Source organism: Oncorhynchus kisutch, linkage group LG18 (genome assembly GCF_002021735.2).
Source record: "Oncorhynchus kisutch isolate 150728-3 linkage group LG18, Okis_V2, whole genome shotgun sequence".
Lineage (NCBI taxonomy): Eukaryota > Metazoa > Chordata > Actinopteri > Salmoniformes > Salmonidae > Oncorhynchus > Oncorhynchus kisutch.
In genome coordinates this window covers 82,951,607-82,975,649 of record NC_034191.2, presented here as the reverse complement: position 1 = coordinate 82,975,649, position 24,043 = coordinate 82,951,607, and the positions used below count along the sequence as shown (strand labels likewise).

Here is a 24,043-nt window from a genome sequence, read left to right as displayed (position 1 = left end):
GCTCAGTCAGTCCTTAGTCAGCCCTCAGTCTTCAGGTCTCAGTCCCCATCCTAAGCCAGGGCTCAGGTATCAGTCTTCAGTCAGGTATCAGTCCTCAATCCTCAGCCAGGCCTCAGTCCTCAGGCCTCAGTCCCCATCCTAAGCCAGGGCTCAGTCCTCAGCCAGTGCTAAGAGCATTGGTCCCTAACCCCTGATCTCTAACCCCTGACCCTGACATGTCCCCTGTCTCTCTGCCACAGGTCCTGGGCATGGGAGAGGAGTGGAGAGGTGGGGATGTGGGGCGCTCCATTGGAGGAGGACAGAAGGTGAGACTACTGAAGGAAGCCATGGAAGGACTGAGGGACCAAGAAGACCTGGTGGTGCTGTCTGTTGACAGGTAGGAGAATCGGCGACCGTAGGATGACCTGGACTGTACATCACACTACCGAGGGGCATAGAGAATTCACTTATGTAATAGTTACCAATGTATTACTTTAAGATTGAAATGCTTCAAATGTAGGTCCTCAGTTGGCTCAAAAAATTGTCTAAGACTCCAATCAATCAAGTCATAGACTGTTCTCCCTGCTGCTGCACGGCAAGTGGCACCGGAGCACCAAGTCTAGGACCAAAAGGCTCCTTACCAGCTTCTACCCCCAAGCCATAAAACTGCTGAACAATTAATCAAATGTCTACCCGGACACTATTTATATTAACACCCCCCTTTGTTTTTACGCTGCTACTCGCTGTTTATTATCTATGTATAATCACTTTACCTCTACCTACATGTACAAATGACCTCGACTAACCTGTATCCCTGCACATTGACTCGGTACCTGTACCCCCTGTATTTCATTGTATTTATTTAGTAAATATTCTCACCTCTTAAGGATCAGACCCTTGTTTTCAGTTTTCATCTAAAATGACATACCCAAATCTACCTGCCTGTAGTTCAGGATCTGAAGCAAGGATATGCATATTCTTGATTCCATTTGAAAGGAAACACGTTGAAGTTTCTGGAAATGTGAAATGAGTGTAGGAGAATATAACACATTAGATCTGGTAGAAGAAAATACTAAGAAAAAAACATGCGTATTTGAATTTTTTTCATCTTTGAAAATGCAAGAGAAATGGCAATATAGATTTTGTAACTAGGAATTGTACCTAGGAATCTAGGTACAATTTCGATTTTGGCCACTAGATGGCAGCAGGGTATGTGCAAGGTTTTAGACTGATCCAATGAACCATTGTATATATTTTCAAAATGTTGTGTCAAGTCTTCCCAAATGTGCCTAATTGGTTTATTAATACGTTTTTAAGTTCATAACTGTGCACTCTCCTCAAACAATAGCATGGTATTCTTTCACTGTAACAGCTACTGTAAATTGGATAGTGAAGTTCGATAAACAGGAATTTAAGCTTTCTGTAAATATGTCTATGTCCTGGGAAATGTTCACCAATCCCGTAGAGGTTAACTGTATTTCTTGAACTGCATTGTTGTTTCACGGAACATGTGACAAATAAAATTTGATTTGAAATGTCTAAATCACTAGTTAACTAAAGCAGTCAATTGGACCATGTTCATCTTACTCCTCATCATATGTAATATGCATGTATGCAATATGCATTGGTGCTTTGTGTTAGAATATTCAGTGCCTTGGATTCCTAGAAGAAGGGAATCTGCCCACTAAGGCTGTGGAGTCATTGAAAGGTTACGGTTTCTAGTTTCTCCATATTGGACCCAGATGTCCCTTAAACAAATCTTAACCCCTCCTGCTGTGAGCCAACAGTGATAATATTTACTGTCTGGCTCCTGTATGGATGATGGTAGGGGTAGTGTTATGGATGATGGTAGGGGTAGTGTTATGGATGACTGGTAGGGGTGGTAGGGGTAGTGTTATGGATGACTGGTAGGGGTGGTAGGGGTAGTGTTATGGATGACTGATAGGGATGGTAGGGGTAGTGTTATGGATGACTGGTAGGGATAGTGTTATGGATGACTGGTAGGGGTGGTAGGGGTAGTGTTATGGATGACTGGTAGGGGTGGTAGGGGTAGTGTTATGGATGATGGTGGGGGGGGGGGGGTGTTATGGATGACTGATAGGGGTGGTAGGGGTAGTGTAATGGATGATGGTGGGGGGGGTGTTATGGATGACTGGTAGGGGTGGTAGGGGTGGTGTTATGGATGACTGGTAGGGGTGGTAGGGGTAGTGTTATGGATGACTGATAGGGGTGGTAGGGGTAGTGTTATGGATGACTGATAGGGGTGGTAGGGGTAGTGTTATGGATGACTGATAGGGATGGTAGGGGTAGTGTTATGGATGACTGGTAGGGGTAGTGTTATGGATGACTGATAGGGGTGGTAGGGGTAGTGTTATGGATGACTGGTAGGGGTGGTAGGGGTAGTGTTATGGATGACTGATAGGGGTGGTAGGGGTGGTGTTATGGATGACTGGTAGGGGTGGTAGGGATGGTGTTATGGATGACTGGTAGGGGTGGTAGGGGTAGTGTTATGGATGACTGGTAGGGGTGGTAGGGGTAGTGTTATGGATGACTGGTAGGGGTGGTAGGGGTAGTGTTATGGATGACTGGTAGGGGTGGTAGGGGTAGTGTTATGGATGACTGGTAGGGGTGGTAGGGGTAGTGTTATGGATGATGGTGGGGGGGGGGGGGTGTTATGGATGACTGATAGGGGTGGTAGGGGTAGTGTAATGGATGATGGTGGGGGGGGGTGTTATGGATGACTGGTAGGGGTGGTAGGGGTGGTGTTATGGATGACTGGTAGGGGTGGTAGGGGTAGTGTTATGGATGACTGATAGGGGTGGTAGGGGTAGTGTTATGGATGACTGATAGGGGTGGTAGGGGTAGTGTTATGGATGACTGATAGGGATGGTAGGGGTAGTGTTATGGATGACTGGTAGGGGTAGTGTTATGGATGACTGATAGGGGTGGTAGGGGTAGTGTTATGGATGACTGGTAGGGGTGGTAGGGGTAGTGTTATGGATGACTGATAGGGGTGGTAGGGGTGGTGTTATGGATGACTGGTAGGGGTGGTAGGGATGGTGTTATGGATGACTGGTAGGGGTGGTAGGGGTAGTGTTATGGATGACTGGTAGGGGTGGTAGGGGTAGTGTTATGGATGACTGGTAGGGGTGGTAGGGGTAGTGTTATGGATGACTGGTAGGGGTGGTAGGGGTAGTGTTATGGATGACTGGTAGGGGTGGTAGTGTTATGGATGACTGGTAGGGGTGGTAGTGTTATGGATGACTGGTAGGGGTGGTAGGGATGGTGTTATGGATGACTGGTAGGGGTGGTAGGGGTAGTGTTATGGATGACTGGTAGGGGTGGTAGGGGTAGTGTTATGGATGACTGGTAGGGGTGGTAGGGGTAGTGTTATGGATGACTGGTAGGGGTGGTAGGGGTAGTGTTATGGATGACTGGTAGGGGTGGTAGGGGTAGTGTTATGGATGACTGGTAGGGGTGGTAGGGGTAGTGTTATGGATGACTGGTAGGGGTGGTAGGGGTAGTGTTATGGATGACTGGTAGGGGTGGTAGGGGTAGTGTTATGGATGACTGGTAGGGGTGGTAGGGGTAGTGTTATGGATGACTGGTAGGGGTGGTAGGGGTAGTGTTATGGATGACTGGTAGGGGTGGTAAGGGTAGTGTTATGGATGACTGGTAGGGGTGGTAGGGGTGGTGTTATGGATGATGATAGGGGTGGTAGGGGTAGTGTTATGGATGACTGGTAGGGGTGGTAGGGGTAGTGTTATGGATGACTGGTAGGGTGGTAGGGGTAGTGTTATGGATGACTGGTAGGGGTGGTAGGGTTAGTGTTATGGATGACTGGTAGGGGGTGGTAGGGTTAGTGTTATGGATGATGGTAGGGGTGGTAGGGGTAGTGTTATGGATGACTGATAGGGGTGGTAGGGGTAGTGTTATGGATGACTGGTAGGGTAGTGTTATGGATGACTGGTAGGGGTGGTAGGGGTGGTAGGGGTAGTGTAATGGATGACTAGTAGGGGTGGTAGGGGTAGTGTTATGGATGACTGGTAGGGGTGGTAGGGGTAGTGTTATGGATGACTGGTAGGGGGGGTAGGGGGGGTAGGGGTGGTAGGGGGGGTAGGGGTAGTGTTATGGATGACTGGTAGGGGTGGTAGGGGTAGTGTTATGGATGACTGGTAGGGGTGGTAGGGGTAGTGTTATGGATGGGTGGTAGGGGTAGTGTTATGGATGACTGATAGGGGTGGTAGGGGTGGTAGGGGTAGTGTTATGGATGACTAGTAGGGGTGGTAGGGGTAGTGTTATGGATGACTGATAGGGGTGGTAGGGGTAGTGTTATGGATGACTGGTAGGGGTGGTAGGGGTAGTGTTATGGATGACTGGTAGGGGTGGTAGGGGTAGTGTTATGGATGACTGGTAGGGGTGGTAGGGGTAGTGTTATGGATGACTGGTAGGGGTGGTAGGGGTAGTGTTATGGATGACTGGTAGGGGTAGTGTTATGGATGACTGGTAGGGGTGGTAGTGGTAGTGTTATGGATGACTGGTAGGGGTGGTAGGGGTAGTGTTATGGATGACTGATAGGGGTGGTAGGGGTAGTGTTATGGATGACTGATAGGGGTGGTAGGGGTAGTGTTATGGATGACTAGTAGGGGTGGTAGGGGTGGTAGGGGTAGTGTTATGGATGACTGATAGGGGTGGTAGGGGGTAGTGTTATGGATGACTGATAGGGGTGGTAGGGGTGGTGTTATGGATGACTGGTAGGGGTGGTAGGGGTAGTGTTATGGATGATGATAGGGGTGGTAGGGGTAGTGTCAGGGTTACTGGCTGGCTCCTCCAGTGTTGTTATTGCCTGAGATCTCATTAAATGGGCACAAAGCTTCTCTAAGGTTTCTAGGATGGATAATTAACCCTTGCAAGGTGCCTTGCCACTTACAGCATACATGAGAGAGTTTTGATTGTGGTTATTCTTGGCCTGTATGTGCTGCAGAAAGCCGTCTAAGAGTCCAGATGCACGCATCCGATAGCCACGTTCATCTTTTGGGAGGGTCAATTTAGTTAATTAAACATAACAGTCTCATTTAAGGCACTTGGAAGGAAATGACAGGAAGTCCATTTATAACCATATTAGGAGAAACGCCTCCTTTCACCCGTGCAGACCTGTTGAAATCTAACTGAGTGTTCATTCACATAATTACAACAGCTAATAAGGGGAGGGAGAGGGAGAGAGAGATTTCTGTTGACTCTGTATTAAAACACCCTCCCTTCATTCACGAAAGGTCCTAATTCTAGACATCTCTGAAGCTGCAGTTGGAGAACCAGCTAATTACTGATGCAGGTAACTGTGATACGGGTTCACAGAGTTGCCTTTAGTCTCTTAGAATACTTACAGCTCAGAGTAAGTGTGTCTTCTTGCATTCCAGAAAGGGTGATGCTGCTGACTAGTTGCTAAGGAAACACAAATACACATGTTGATGTATATATCTGGTGGGTCAACTGGAAGGTTAGTTCCTAAGGAAAACACAAATACACATGTTGATGTATATATCTGGTGGGTCAACTGGAAGGTTAGGTCCTGAGGAAACACAAATACACGTGTTGATGTATATATCTGGTGGGTCAACTGGAAGGTTCTGCTTTTTTTTGTAAAGTAGTCAAACATTTGTGATGCTACGTTATGTTTTGTCATCTTTGAATAAACCGTCACCACCTACAGTTCACATGTTATAACACAGATATCTACAGTAACACAGACATCTACAGTAACACAGATATCTACAGTAACACAGATATCTACAGTAACACAGATATCTACAGTAACACAGACATCTACAGTAACACATATATCTACAGTAACACAGACATCTACAGATCACATGTTATAACACAGATATCTACAGTAACACAGACATCTACAGTAACACAGATATCTACAGTAACACAGACATCTACAGTAACACAGATATCTACAGTAACACAGACATCTACAGATCACATGTTATAACACAGATATCTACAGTAACACAGACATCTACAGTAACACAGATATCTACAGTAACACAGATATCTACAGTAACACAGATATCTACAGTAACACAGACATCTACAGATCACATGTTATTTTTTTAATATATTTTTTTATTTGACCTCTATTTTAACTAGGTAAGTCAGATAAGAACAAATTCTTATTTTCAATGACGGCCTAGGAACAGTGGGTTAACTGCCTGTTCAGGGGCAGAACGACAGATTATAACACTTGTATGTACAGTTCACATGTTAGACACAGATATGCAGAGTTCACATGTTATAACACAGCTATCTACAGACCACAAGTTATAACACAATGAAATCAAACATATTCATCCTACTATGTAAGTTAACACACAAATGACACCATTTCCCCATTATGGTATTTGGGCCTCATCCTGATGTTCCATCACTCCATGGCCTTTACCATCTCTAGTAGACCACCGTGATGTGTGGGGTCATGGATCTCTGTCCTTTACCATCTCTAGTATACCACCGTGACGTGTGGGGTCATGGATCTCTGTCCTTTACCATCTCTAGTATACCACCGTGACGTGTGGGGTCATGGATCTCTGTCCTTTACCATCTCTAGTAGACCACCGTGACGTGTTGGGGTCATGGATCTCTGTCCTTTACCATCTCTAGTAGACCACCGTGATGTGTGGGGTCATGGATCTCTGTCCTTTACCATCTCTAGTATACCACCGTGATGTGTGGGGTCATGGATCTGTCCTTTACCATCTCTAGTATACCACCGTGACGTGTGGGGTCATGGATCTCTGTCCTTTACCATCTCTAGTATACCACCGTGACGTGTGGGGTCATGGATCTCTGTCCTTTACCATCTCTAGTAGACCACCGTGACGTGTTGGGGTCATGGATCTCTGTCCTTTACCATCTCTAGTAGACCACCGTGATGTGTGGGGTCATGGATCTCTGTCCTTTACCATCTCTAGTATACCACCGTGATGTGTGGGGTCATGGATCTGTCCTTTACCATCTCTAGTATACCACCGTGATGTGTGGGGTCATGGATCTGTCCTTTACCATCTCTAGTAGACCACCGTGACGTGTGGGGTCATGGATCTCTGTCCTTTACCATCTCTAGTAGACCACCGTGACGTGTGGGGTCATGGATCTCTGTCCTTTACCATCTCTAGTATACCACCGTGACGTGAGGGGTCATGGATCTCTGTCCTTTACCATCTCTAGTAGACCACCGTGATGTGTTGGGTCATGGATCTCTGTCCTTTAACATCTCTAGTATACCACCGTGACGTGTGGGGTCATGGATCTCTGTCCTTTACCATCTCTATTATACCACCGTGACGTGAGGGGTCATGGATCTCTGTCCTTTACCATCTCTATTATACCACCGTGACGTGAGGGGTCATGTATCTCTGTCCTTTACCATCTCTAGTATACCACCGTGACGTGTTGGGGTCATGGATCTCTGTCCTTTACCATCTCTAGTATACCACCGTGACGTGTGGGGTCATGGATCTCTGTCCTTTACCATCTCTAGTATACCACCGTGACTTGTGGGGTCATGGATCTCTGTCCTTTACCATCTCTAGTATACCAACGTGACGTGTGGGGTCATGGATCTCTGTCCTTTACCATCTCTAGTAGACCACCGTGACGTGTGGGGTCATGGATCTCTGTCCTTTACCATCTCTAGTAGACCACCGTGACGTGTGGGGTCATGAATCTCTGTCCTTTACCATCCCTCTCTCTGTCTCTCTGTGTGTGTGTGTGTGTGTGTGTGTGTGTGTGTGTGTGTGTGTGTGTGTGTGTGTGTGTGTGTGTGTGTGTGTGTGTGTGTGTGTGTGTGTGTGTGTGTGTGTGTGTGTGTGTGCATTCTTCTCATTCAAAATTCTTTCCTAAATGCCTTTTTTAAAGAGCAACTGCCTTTAAACAGCAACACATTCCTTAGAAATTAGCCTATTTGACATCGATATGAGTCAGAAACAACATTTGAGTATTCACATTGACTATAAATAGGATCGTTTTGGTCATAAAGTCAGTCTAAAACGGAGTTAGGAACATCCGTGCATCACAACGGGTAAATAAATGGCGGGTTTTGATTCGCCGAGTGAACAGCTGCGGTGTTGCTCTCAATCCATTAGTATAAACAGTGAGACGGACCTGTTTACATTAGACAACACGACGCACATTTTGTTTTAACTTGATAAATACTGCACCAAACTCCTTAGTTTAGATGTACAATTGAGCAACTGAAACATCTTTGGCAAATATGTAAACAATTTTTAAAGATTATTGAGTTATCTTGTCATTTATTCTGGGGATTTTCCCTGGGGGACAATCATTAACCAACCTCGTAATCGGTCAGGAAACACACCTCCCGAGACTAAAATATCATTTTTGCAATGAGCAATAATAAAAACACACACGTGCCAATCTGCACATTCATTGGCTATTTAAATGCATGAATGTGAGCCGACACCCTGCTTCAGCGTGAAGAATGTATCATGTCTCACTTGTTCTCAACTGGCCTACTTGGTTAAATAAAGGGGAAGTATAAAAATAAATGGTTTCTTTTAGATGTATATCTACCGTGGAGACAGTCACGGCCCAGATCCTAGGAGTAATAATCAGATGTTGAATAGATAAGAGGAGTTCGAGGAGGAAATGGGGGAAGCTGCCCATAGTAGTAGTATAACTTTGGGTCTAAATATGCTGCTATTTAACCTCTACCCTCGCTCTCTCTTCTCTCTCTACCTTCTCTCTCTTCTCTTTCTACCCTCTTTCTCTCGTCGCTCTTCTCTCGCTACCCTCTCTCTTCCCTCTCTCTCTTCTCTCTACCCCCTCTCTCTCTTCTCTCTCTACCCCTCTCTCTCTTCTCTCTCTACCCCTTCTCTCTACCCTCTCTACCCTCTCTCTTCTCTGTACTCTCTCTCTTTACTCTCTACCCTCTCTCTCTTCTCTCCTCTCTCTATCCCCTCTCTCTCCTTCTCTTTCTCACTCTACCCCCCTTCTTCTCTCTCTCCAGTTATGATCTTATCTTCGCAGGGGGACCAGAGGAGATACTCAGGAAGTTCCAGGAAGCCAATCACAAGGTCCTGTTTGCTGCCGAGGGTTTGGTCTGGCCTGATAAACGCCTACAGGACAAATACCCGTCCGTCCGCAGCGGCAAGCGCTTCCTCAACTCAGGAGGTGGGTCCAGAACACCGTCATCACAGAGTTTCTAAACACAGAGGCTCAACATTGCGATACTTTCGGGACATCTTCGTGAAACAGACTTGACAGACCAGACCGGGGTTTGGGGTTTGGCAAGTCAACGGGAGAAGTGAAAAATGTAGAGTTTAGAGTTTAGAATTCCCTCTACCCCCTCCAGAGTTTAGAATTCCCTCTACCCCCCCAGAGTTTAGAACTCCCTCTACAGCCTCTACAGCTCAGAGTTTAAAGGACCTCATATAACTCATAGGTCATCCCTCTACCCCCCCCAGAGTTTAGAATTCCCTCTACCCCCCAGAGTTTAGAATTCCCTCTACCCCTCCAGAGTTTAGAATTCCCTCTACCCCTCCAGAGTTTAGAATTCCCTCTACCCCCCAGAGTTTAGAATTCCCTCTACCCCTCCAGAGTTTAGAATTCCCTCTACCCCTCCAGAGTTTAGAATTCCCTCTACCCCTCCAGAGTTTAGAATTCCCTCTACCCCTCCAGAGTTTAGAACTCCCTCTACCCCTCCAGAGTTTAGAACTCCCTCTACCCCTCCAGAGTTTAGAACTCCCTCTACCCCTCCAGAGTTTAGAATTCCCTCTACCCCTCCAGAGTTTAGAATTCCCTCTACCCCTCCAGAGTTTAGAACTCCCTCTACCCCTCCAGAGTTTAGAACTCCCTCTACCCCTCCAGAGTTTAGAACTCCCTCTACCCCTCCAGAGTTTAGAATTCCCTCTACCCCTCCAGAGTTTAGAATTCCCTCTACCCCTCCAGAGTTTAGAATTCCCTCTACCCCTCCAGAGTTTAGAATTCCCTCTACCCCTCCAGAGTTTAGAATTCCCTCTACCCCTCCAGAGTTTAGAATTCCCTCTACCCCTCCAGAGTTTAGAATTCCCTCTACCCCTCCAGAGTTTAGAATTCCCTCTACCCCTCCAGAGTTTAGAATTCCCTCTACCCCTCCAGAGTTTAGAATTCCCTCTACCCCTCCAGAGTTTAGAATTCCCTCTACCCCTCCAGAGTTTAGAACTCCCTCTACCCCTCCAGAGTTTAGAACTCCCTCTACCCCTCCAGAGTTTAGAACTCCCTCTACCCCTCCAGAGTTTAGAATTCCCTCTACCCCTCCAGAGTTTAGAATTCCCTCTACCCCTCCAGAGTTTAGAACTCCCTCTACCCCTCCAGAGTTTAGAACTCCCTCTACCCCTCCAGAGTTTAGAACTCCCTCTACCCCTCCAGAGTTTAGAATTCCCTCTACCCCTCCAGAGTTTAGAATTCCCTCTACCCCTCCAGAGTTTAGAATTCCCTCTACCCCTCCAGAGTTTAGAATTCCCTCTACCCCTCCAGAGTTTAGAATTCCCTCTACCCCTCCAGAGTTTAGAATTCCCTCTACCCCTCCAGAGTTTAGAATTCCCTCTACCCCTCCAGAGTTTAGAATTCCCTCTACCCCTCCAGAGTTTAGAATTCCCTCTACCCCCCCAGAGTTTAGAACTCCCTCTACAGCCTCTACAGCTCAGAGTTTAAAGGACCTCATATAACTCATAGGTCATCCCTCTACCCCCCCAGAGTTTAGAACTCCCTCTACAGCCTCTACAGCTCAGTCTAAAGGACCTCATATAACTCATAGGTCATCCCTCTACCCCCCCAGAGTTTAGAACTCCCTCTACAGCCTCTACAGATCAGAGTCTAAAGGACCTCATATAACTCATAGGTCATCCCTCTACAGCCCAGAGTTTAGAGGATCTCAGAGAACTCATAGGTCATCCCTCTACAGCCCATAGTTTAGAGGATCTCAGAGAACTCATAGGTCATCCCTCTACAGCCCAGAGTTTAGAGGATCTCAGAGAACTCATAGGTCATCCCTCTACAGCCCAGAGTTTAGAGGATCTCAGAGAACTCATAGGTCATCCCTCTACAGCCCAGAGTTTAGAGGATCTCAGAGAACTCATAGGTCATCCCTCTACAGCCCAGAGTTTAGAGAATCTCAGAGAACTCATAGGTCATCCCTCTACAGCCCAGAGTTTAGAGGATCTCAGAGAACTCATAGGTCATCCCTCTACAGCCCAGAGTTTAGAGGATCTCAGAGAACTCATAGGTCATCCCTCTACAGCCCAGAGTTTAGAGGATCTCAGAGAACTCATAGGTCATCCCTCTACAGCCCAGAGTTTAGAGGATCTCAGAGAACTCATAGGTCATCCCTCTACAGCCCAGAGTTTAGAGGATCTCAGAGAACTCACAGATCAAGAATGAGGTCAGTTCTTTGAACTATTGAACTTGACGTGACCTAGTCACCACTAGTCACCACTAGTCACCACTAGTCACCACTAGTCACCACTCCTGATAGACTCTGCTCTGCTGTGTCAACACTGATTGCTCATAGAGGAAGGACAACACACACAGGCTGTGTTTTCATGTAGAGAGAATAAAAACAACAAAGAATGTGTTTTCTCTGTAAACTTCACGACGGGCACTGAGACAGTCACCGAGGTCTTTCCTGCCTGGAGGACAGTAGGTATTTCGGATGATTCTGTTGAACTTTAGATCTTCTGCGCCTCGTTCATCACCTCCATAGACCAACAAGGGGACAATCCCGCTGACTTACCACTACATTCAGAACTGTGTTATGATGATTCTTTCTGTGTGGTGTGGAAACATCCTACTGCTATTTTTAATGTAGAACGTTTGATTATTGTGGTGTTCCTGTAGGCCCCTCTCAGCCTCTATAAAGCCTGTAGCCTGTAGCAGCTGCTCCCCTCTCCCTGCAGCACGGCTGTCATTAAGTTGACATGTGTATTTGTCTTGGTCCCCCGTGGGCCGTACTCTGCATCAAATTACAGCTTGTGTTTGTGTCACTGAGGGCAGGCTTCCGGCCCACATCACCCAGGGGCCAAACTAACCACATCACCCAGGGACCTAACTAACAGGGACAGGTCCTGCTGTCTGTCTCTGCTCTATTTTATCTGGACCTGGTCTGGAGGGTCACAGAGAGGTGAAACCTTGGTTTGTTTGGGGAATGGTATGACAGGAGAGGGGTGAATCTAGAGTCAGTCAGAACTGGAGAGATGTGAGGTTAGAGTCAGAGCAGGAGAAGGGTGAGGCTAGAGTCAGAGCAGGAGAAGGGTGAGGCTAGAGTCAGGAGAGGAGAGGGGTGAGGCTAGAGTCAGAGCAGGAGAAGGGTGAGGCTAGAGTCAGGACAGGAGAGGGGTGTGTTTAGAGTCAGGACAGGAGAGGAGAGGGGTGAGGTTGAGTCAGGACAGGAGAGGGGTGTGTTTGGTGTCAGGAGAGGGGTGTGTTTGGCGTCCTGCTGTCTGTCTCTGCTCTATTTTATCTGGACCTGGTCTGGAGGGTCACAGAGAGGTGAAACCTTGGTTTGTTTGGGGAATGGTATGACAGGAGAGGGGTGAATCTAGAGTCAGTCAGAACTGGAGAGATGTGAGGTTAGAGTCAGAGCAGGAGAAGGGTGAGGCTAGAGTCAGAGCAGGAGAAGGGTGAGGCTAGAGTCAGGAGAGGAGAGGGGTGAGGCTAGAGTCAGAGCAGGAGAAGGGTGAGGCTAGAGTCAGGACAGGAGAGGGGTGTGTTTAGAGTCAGGACAGGAGAGGAGAGGAGAGGGGTGAGGTTGAGTCAGGACAGGAGAGGGGTGTGTTTGGTGTCAGGTGAGGGGTGTGTTTCGCGTCAGGAGAGGGGTGTGTTTGGTTTCAGGAGAGGGGTGTGTTTGGTGTCAGGAGAAGGGTGAGTTTGAGTCAGGACAGGAGACGGGTGTGTTTGCTTTCAGGAGAAGGGTGAGGCTAAAGTCAGGACAGGAGAGGGGTGTGTTTAGTGTTAGGAGAGGGGTGAGGTTGAGTCAGGACAGGAGAGAGGTGTGTTTGGTGTCAGGAGAAGGGTGAGTTTGAGTCAGGACAGGAGAGGGGTGTGTTTGGTGTCAGGAGAGGGGTGAGGTTGAGTCAGGACAGGAGAGAGGTGTGTTTGGTGTCAGGAGAAGGGTGAGTTTGAGTCAGGACAGGAGATGGGTGTGTTTGGTGTCAGGAGAGGGGTGAGGTTGAGTCAGGACAGGAGAGAGGTGTGTTTGGTGTCAGGAGAAGGGTGAGTTTGAGTCAGGACAGGAGAGGGGTGTGTTTGGTGTCAGGAGAGGGGTGTGTTTGGTGTCAGGAGAGGGGTGTGTTTGGTGTCAGGAGAGGGGTGAGGTTGAGTCAGGACAGGAGAGGGGTGTGTTTGGTGTCAGGAGAGGGGTGAGGTTGAGTCAGGAAAGGAGAGGGGTGTTTAGAGTAAGGACCATCATTTTCACCAGGAGGCTTTTTTTGCTTGTCATTTTAACCAGGAGTTTTTTTTTGTTCATTACTTAGTTCCGCAGTAGATGTGGTCATGTGGTTTTATACACTATATGACCAAAAGTATGTGGACACTTGCTCGTCGAACATCTCATTCCAAAATCATGGGCATTAATATGGAGTTGGTCCCTCCTTTGCTGCTATAACAACCTCTACTCTTCTGGGAAGGCTTTCCAATAGATGTTGGAACAATGCTGCTATAACAGCCTCTACTCTTCTGGGAAGGCTTTCCACTAGATGTTGGAACAATGCTGCTATAACAGCCTCCACTCTTCTGGGAAGGCTTTCCACTAGATGTTGGAACAATGCTGCAGGGACTTGCTTCACAAGAGCATTAGTGAAGTCGGGCACTGATGTTGGGCGATTAGGCCTGGCTCGTAGTCGGCGTTCCTATTCATCCCAAAGATGTTTGATGGGGTTGAGGTCAGGGCTCTGTGCAGGCCAGACAAGTTCTTCCACACCGATCTCGACAAACCATCTCGGCGGCGAGCTTTACACCACTACAGCCGACACTTGGCATTGTGCATGGTGCTCTTAGGCTTGTGTGTGGCTGTTCGGCCATGTAAACCCATTTCATGAGGCTCCAGACTAAATGTTCTAGTTGCTTCCAGAGGCAGTATAGTACTCGGTAGTGAGTCTTTCAACCGAGGACAGACAATTTTTATGTCCACAGCACTCTGCGGCCCCGTTCTGGGAGCTTGTGTGGCCTACCACTTCGCAGCTGAGCCGTTGTTGCTCCTAGATGTTTCCACTTCACAATGACAGCACTTACAGTCGCCCGGGGCAGCTCTAGCAGGGCCGAAATTTGACAAACTGACTTGTTGGACAGGTGGCATCCTATGACGGTGCCACGTTGAAAGTCACTGAGCTCTTCAATAAGGCCATTTTCTGTCAAATCAAATCAAATTTATTTATATAGCCCTTCGTACATCAGCTGATATCTCAAAGTGCTGTACAGAAACCCAGCCTAAAACCCCAAACAGCAAGCAATGCAGGTGTAGAAGCACGGTGGCTAGGAAAAACTCCCTAGAAAGGCCAATACCTAGGAAGAAACCTAGAGAGGAACCAGGCTATGTGGGGTGGCCAGTCCTCTTCTGGCTGTGCCGGGTGGAGATTATAACAGAACATGGCCAAGATGTTCAAATGTTCATAAATGACCAGCATGGTCGAATAATAATAAGGCAGAACAGTTGAAACTGGAGCAGCAGCACAGTCAGGTGGAAGTTGAAACTGGAGCAGCAGCATGGCCAGGTGGACTGGGGACAGCAAGGAGTCATCATGTCAGGTAGTCCTGGGGCATGGTCCTAGGGCTCAGGTCTTCCGAGAGAGAGAAAGAAGGAGAGAATTAGAGAACGCACACTTAGATTCACACAGGACACCAAATAGGACAGGAGAAGTACTCCAGATATAACAAACTGACCCCAGCCCCCCGACACATAAACTACTGCAGCATAAATACTGGAGGCTGAGACAGGAGGGGTCAGGAGACACTGTGGCCCCATCCGAGGACACCCCCGGACAGGGCCAAACAGGAAGGATATAACCCCACCCACTTTGCCAAAGCACAGCCCCCACACCACTAGAGGGATATCTTCAAACCACCAACTTACCATCCTGAGACAAGGCTGAGTATAGCCCACAAAGATCTCCGCCACGGCACAACCCAACCCTGTCAATGTTTGTCTATGTAGATCGCATGGCTGTGTGCTCGATTTTATACATGGGGTGTGGCTGAAATAGCCGAATCCACTTATTTGAAGGGGTGCACATGAACTGTGGGTGATTGTCCACATACATGCATACCACATACTTTTGTTTCTATAGCTTATTTGATGAAGTGGTTTTATGTGGCTACCCATATGAAAAAGGTGTGCAGTGTGCATTGCTTTTGGATCAAATCTTTTACTTCTGAATGATATGTAGAATGCTGTCAAAAAGTATTTGACCCTTTCAAAAGTATTCTACTTTGGCATATTTTTTTTTAACTAAATGATATCAGATGTTCATCCAAAACCTAATATTATATAAATAACACGTACTTCTTTAATTTATTTCATGAACAAAGTTATGCAGCACCAATCCCCCCTGTGTGAGAAAGTAATTGAAAGTAATTGCCCCCCTTACACTCAACAACTGGTTGTTCCACATTTAGCTGCAATGACTCCAACCAAACACTTCCTGTAGTTGTTGATCAGTCTCTCACATCTCTGTAGGAGGAATTTTGTCCCAATCTTCCATGCAGAATTGCTTTAACTCTGCAACATTTGTGGGTTTTCATGAACTGGTCGTTAAAGTCCTTCCTTAACATCTCGACTGACATTTTGGCCTGAACTATGCCATTCCAAAACGTCAAATTTGTTGCTTTATATGGTCATTTTCATGTATACTTGATTGTGTGTTTGGATCGTTGTCTTGCTACATGACAGATTCTGGAGAAAACTAAATGCATAATCTTCATAATTTATGGAAGAATACAGTACATACTACAACACAATCACCCACAGTTCACCCCGTACTACAACACAATCACCCACAGTTCACCCCGTACTACAACACAATCACCCACAGTTCACCCCGTACTACAACACAATCACCCACAGTTCACCCCGTACTACAACACAATCACCCACAGTTCACCCCGTACTACAACACAATCACCCACAGTTCACCCCGTACTACAACACAATCACCCCATACTACAACATAATCACCCACAGTTCACCCCGTACTACAACACAATCACCCACAGTTCACCCCATACTACAACACAATCACCCCATACTACAACAATCACCCACAGTTCACCCCGTACTACAACACAATCACCCACAGTTCACCCCATACTACAACACAATCACCCACAGTTCACCCCATACTACAACACAATCACCCCATACTACAAACATAATCACCCACAGTTCACCCCATACTACAACACAATCACCCACAGTTCACCCCATACTAAAACACAATCACCCCATACTACAACATAATCACCCACAGTTCACCCCATACTACAACATAATCACCCACAGTTCACCCCATACTACAACACAATCACCCACAGTTCACCCCATACTACAACACAATCACCCACAGTTCACCCCATACTATAACACAATCACCCACAGTTCACCCCATACTACAAACACAATCACCCACAGTTCACCCCCTACTACAACACAATCACCCCATACTACAACATAATCACCCACAGTTCACCCATACTAAAACACAATCACCCCATACTACAACATAATCACCCACAGTTTCACCCCATACTACAACACAATCACCCACAGTTCACCCCATACTACACAACACAATCACCCCATACTACAACACAATCACCCACAGTTCACCCCATACTACAACACAATAACCCACAGTTCACCCTATACTACAACACAGTCACCCACAGTTCACCCATACTACAACACAATCACCCACAGTTCACCCATACTACAACACAATCACCCACAGTTCACCCATACTACAACACAATCACCCACAGTTTACCCCGTACTACAACACAATCACCCACAGTTCACCCCGTACTACAACACAATCACCCCATACTACAACATAATCACCCACAGTTCACCCCGTACTACAACACAATCACCCACAGTTCACCCCATACTACAACACATCACCCCATACTACAACAATCACCCACAGTTCACCCCGTACTACAACACAATCACCCACAGTTCACCCCATACTACAACACAATCACCCACAGTTCACCCCATACTACAACACAATCACCCCATACTACAACATAATCACCCACAGTTCACCCCATACTACAACACAATCACCCACAGTTCACCCCATACTAAAACACAATCACCCCATACTACAACATAATCACCCACAGTTCACCCCATACTACAACATAATCACCCACAGTTCACCCCATACTACAACACAATCACCCACAGTTCACCCCATACTACAACACAATCACCCACAGTTCACCCCATACTATAACACAATCACCCACAGTTCACCCCATACTACAACACAATCACCCACAGTTCACCCCCTACTACAACACAGTCACCCCATACTACAACATAATCACCCACAGTTCACCCCATACTAAAACACAATCACCCCATACTACAACATAATCACCCACAGTTCACCCCCATACTACAACACAATCACCCACAGTTTCACCCCATACTACAACACAATCACCCCATACTACAACACAATCACCCACAGTTCACCCCATACTACAACACAATCACCCACAGTTCACCCCATACTATAACACAATCACCCACAGTTCACCCCATACTACAACACAATCACCCACAGTTCACCCCCTACTACAACACAATCACCCCATACTACAACATAATCAACCCACAGTTCACCCCATACTAAAACACAATCACCCCATACTACAACATAATCACCCACAGTTCACCCCATACTACAACACAATCACCCCACAGTTCACCCCATACTACAACACAATCACCCCATACTACAACACAATCACCCACAGTTCACCCCATACTACAACACAATCACCCACAGTTCACCCTATACTACAACACAGTCACCCACAGTTTCACCCATACTACAACACAATCACACCACAGTTTCACCCATACTACAACACAATCACCCACATTCACCCATACTACAACACAATCACCCACAGTTCATCACCCCGTACTACAACACAATCACCCACAGTTCACCCCGTACTACAACACAATCACCCCATACTACAACATAATCACCCACAGTTCACCCCGTACTACAACACAATCACCCACAGTTCACCCCATACTACAAACACAATCACCCCATACTACAACAATCACCCACAGTTCACCCCGTACTACAACACAATCACCCACAGTTCACCCCATACTACAACACAATCACCCCATACTACACATAATCACCCACAGTTCACCCCATACTACAACACAATCACCCACAGTTCACCCCATACTAAAACACAATCACCCCATACTACAACATAATCACCCACAGTTCACCCCATACTACAACATAATCACCCACAGTTCACCCCATACTACAACACAATCACCCACAGTTCACCCCATACTATAACACAATCACCCACAGTTCACCCCATACTACAACACAATCACCCACAGTTCACCCCCTACTACAACACAATCACCCCATACTACAACATAATCACCCACAGTTCACCCCATACTACAACACAATCACCCACAGTTCACCCCATACTACAACACAATCACCCACAGTTCACCCCATACTACAACACAATCACCCACAGTTCACCCTATACTACAACACAGTCACCCACAGTTCACCCATACTACAACACAATCACCCACAGTTCACCCATACTACAACACAATCACCCACAGTTCACCCATACTACAACACAATCACCCACAGTTCACCCCATACTACAACACAATCACCCACAGTTCACCGCGTACTACAACACAATCACCCACAGTTCACCCCCATACTACAACATAATCACCCACAGTTCACCCCATACTACAACACAATCACCCCATACTACAACATAATCACCCACAGTTCACCCCGTACCACAACACAATCACCCACAGTTCACCCTATACTACAACACAGTCACCCACAGTTCACCCATACTACAACACAATCACCCACAGTTCACCCATACTACAACACAATCACCCACAGTTCACCCATACTACAACACAATCACCCACAGTTCACCCCATACTACAACACAATCACCCACAGTTCACCGCGTACTACAACACAATCACCCACAGTTCACCCCATACTACAACATAATCACCCACAGTTCACCCCATACTACAACACAATCACCCCATACTACAACATAATCACCCACAGTTCACCCCGTACTACAACACAATCACCCACAGTTCACCCCGTACTACAACACAATCACCCCATACTACAACATAATCACCCACAGTTCACCCCGTACCACAACACAATCACCCACAGTTCACCCCATACTACAACACAATCACCCCATACTACAACACAATCACCCACAGTTCACCCCGTACTACAACACAATCACCCACAGTTCACCCCATACTACAACACAATCACCCACAGTTCACCCCATACTACAACACAATCACCCATACTACAACACAATCACCCACAGTTCACCCCATACTAAAACACAATCACCCCATACTACAACATAATCACCCACAGTTCACCCCATACTACAACACAATCACCCACAGTTCACCCCATACTACAACACAATCACCCACAGTTCACCCCATACTATAACACAATCACCCACAGTTCACCCCATACTACAACACAATCACCCACAGTTCACCCCCTACTACAACACAATCACCCCATACTACAACACAATCACCCACAGTTCACCCCCTACTACAACACAATCACCCCATACTACAACATAATCACCCACAGTTCACCCCATACTAAAACACAATCACCCCATACTACAACATAATCACCCACAGTTCACCCCATACTACAACACAATCACCCACAGTTCACCCCATACTACAACACAATCACCCCATACTACAACACAATCACCCACAGTTCACCCCATACTACAACACAATCACCCACAGTTCACCCTATACTACAACACAGTCACCCACAGTTCACCCATACTACAACACAATCACCCACAGTTCACCCATACTACAACACAATCACCCACAGTTCACCCATACTACAACACAATCACCCACAGTTTACCCCGTACTACAACACAATCACCCACAGTTCACCCCGTACTACAAACACAATCACCCCATACTACAACATAATCACCCACAGTTCACCCCGTACTACAACACAATCACCCACAGTTCACCCCATACTACAACACAATCACCCCATACTACAACAATCACCCACAGTTCACCCCGTACTACAACACAATCACCCACAGTTCACCCCATACTACAACACAATCACCCACAGTTCACCCCATACTACAACACAATCACCCCATACTACAACATAATCACCCACAGTTCACCCCATACTACAACACAATCACCCACAGTTCACCCCATACTAAAAGACACAATCACCCCATACTACAACATAATCACCCACAGTTCACCCCATACTACAACACAATCACCCACAGTTCACCCCATACTACAACACAATCACCCACAGTTCACCCCATACTATAACACAATCACCCACAGTTCACCCCATACTACAACACAATCACCCACAGTTCACCCCCTACTACAACACAGTCACCCCATACTACAACATAATCACCCACAGTTCACCCCATACTAAAACACAATCACCCCATACTACAACATAATCACCCACAGTTCACCCCATACTACAAACAAATCACCCACAGTTCACCCCATACTACAACACAATCACCCCATACTACAACACAATCACCCACAGTTCACCCCATACTACAACACAATCACCCACAGTTCACCCCATACTATAACACAATCACCCACAGTTCACCCCATACTACAACACAATCACCCACAGTTCACCCCCTACTACAACACAATCACCCCATACTACAACATAATCACCCACAGTTCACCCCATACTAAAACACAATCCACCCCATACTACAACATAATCACCCACAGTTCACCCCATACTACAACACAATCACCCACAGTTCACCCCATACTACAACACAATCACCCCATACTACAACACAATCACCCACAGTTCACCCCATACTACAACACAATCACCCACAGTTCACCCTATACTACAACACAGTCACCCACAGTTCACCCATACTACAACACAATCACCCACAGTTCACCCATACTACAACACAATCACCCAACAGTTCACCCATACTACAACACAATCACCCACAGTTCACCCCGTACTACAACACAATCACCCACAGTTCACCCCGTACTACAACAACAATCACCCCATACTACAACATAATCACCCACAGTTCACCCCGTACTACAACACAATCACCCACAGTTCACCCCATACTACAACACAATCACCCCATACTACAACAATCACCCACAGTTCACCCCGTACTACAACACAATCACCCACAGTTCACCCCATACTACAACACAATCACCCCATACTACAACATAATCACCCACAGTTCACCCCATACTACAACACAATCACCCACAGTTCACCCCATACTAAAACACAATCACCCCATACTACAACATAATCACACCACAGTTCACCCCCATACTACAACATAATCACCCACAGTTCACCCCATACTACAACACAATCACCCACAGTTCACCCCATACTATAACACAATCACCCACAGTTCACCCCATACTACAACACAATCACCCACAGTTCACCCCCTACTACAACACAATCACCCCATACTACAACATAATCACCCACAGTTCACCCCATACTACAACACAATCACCCACAGTTCACCCCATACTACAACACAATCACCCCATACTACAACACAATCACCCACAGTTCACCCCATACTACAACACAATCACCCACAGTTCACCCTATACTACAACACAGTCAACCCACAGTTCACCCATACTACAACACAATCACCCACAGTTTACCCATACTACAACACAATCACCCACAGTTCACCCATACTACAACACAATCACCCACAGTTCACCCCATACTTACAACACCAATCACCCACAGTTCACCGCGTACTACAACACAATCACCCACAGTTCACCCCATACTACAACATAATCACCCACAGTTCACCCCATACTACAACACAATCACCCCATACTACAACATAATCACCCACAGTTCACCCCGTACTACAACACAATCACCCACAGTTCACCCCGTACTACAACACAATCACCCCATACTACAACATAATCACCCACAGTTCACCCCCGTACCACAACACAATCACCCACAGTTCACCCCATACTACAACACAATCACCCCATACTACAACACAATCCCCCACAGTTCACCCCCTACTACAACACAATCACCCACAGTTCACCCCATACTACAACACAATCACCCACAGTTCACCCCATACTACAACACAATCACCCCATACTACAACACAATCACCCACAGTTCACCCCATACTAAAACACAATCACCCCATACTACAACATAATCACCCACAGTTCACCCCATACTACAACACAATCACCCACAGTTCACCCCATACTACAACACAATCACCCACAGTTCACCCCATACTATAACACAATCACCCACAGTTCACCCCATACTACAACACAATCACCCACAGTTCACCCCCTACTACAACACAATCACCCCATACTACAACATAATCACCCACAGTTCACCCCATACTAAAACACAATCACCCCATACTACAACACAATCACCCCATACTACAACACAATCACCCACAGTTCACCCCATACTACACACAATCACCCACAGTTCACACCCTATACTACAACACAGTCCACCCACAGTTCACCCCATTCTACAACATAATCACCCACAGTTCACCCCATACTACAACACAGTCACCCACAGTTCACCCTATACTACAACACAGTCACCCACAGTTCACCCCATACTACAACATAATCACCCACAGTTTCACCCCATACTACAACATAATCACCCACAGTTCACCCCATACTACAACACAATCACCCACAGTTCACCCCATACTATAACACAATCACCCACAGTTCACCCCATACTACACACAATCACCCACAGTTCACCCCCTACTACAACCACAATCACCCCATACTACAACATAATCACCCCACAGTTCACCCCCATACTACAACACAATCACCCACAGTTTCACCCCATACTACACAACACAATCACCCCCATACTACAACACAATCACCCACAAGTTCACCCCATACTACAACACAATCACCCCAAGTTCACCCCATACTACAACACAATCACCCACAGTTCACCCTATAACTACAACACAGTCACCCACAGTTCACCCCATACTACAACACAATCACCCCCAGTTCATCCCATACTACAACAACAATCACCCACAGTTCACCCCGTACTACAACACAATCACCCACAGTTCACCCCGTACTACAACACAATCACCCATACTACAACATAATCACCCACAGTTCACCCCGTACTACAACACAATCACCCACAGTTCACCCCGTACTACAACACAATCACCCACAGTTCAACCCGTACTACAACACAATCACCCACAGTTCACCCCGTACTACAACACAATCACCCCCATACTACAACATAATCACCCACAGTTCACCCCGTACTACAACACAATCACCCACAGTTCACCCCATACTACAACACAATCACCCCATACTACAACACAATCACCCACAGTTCACCCCGTACTACAACACAATCACCCACAGTTCACCCCATACTACAACACAATCACCCACAGTTCACCCCATACTACAACACAATCACCCCATAATACAACATAATCACCCACAGTTCACCCAATACTAAAACACAATCACCCCATACTACAACATAATCACCCACAGTTCACCCCATACTACAACACAATC

General features: G+C 46.6%; 1 protein-coding gene across 1 annotated transcript in view; it reads left to right on the top strand.

The window, feature by feature from the left end:
* Nucleotides 1-24,043, top strand: part of LOC109885636 (procollagen-lysine,2-oxoglutarate 5-dioxygenase 2) — a gene marked incomplete in the record, with an annotated part of 186,510 nt that overhangs the window by 73,026 nt on the left and 89,441 nt on the right. Inside the window, 2 exon segments of the mRNA XM_031796901.1 lie at nt 240-376; nt 9,014-9,177. Of these exon segments, the coding sequence (XP_031652761.1) occupies nt 240-376; nt 9,014-9,177 (301 nt within the window).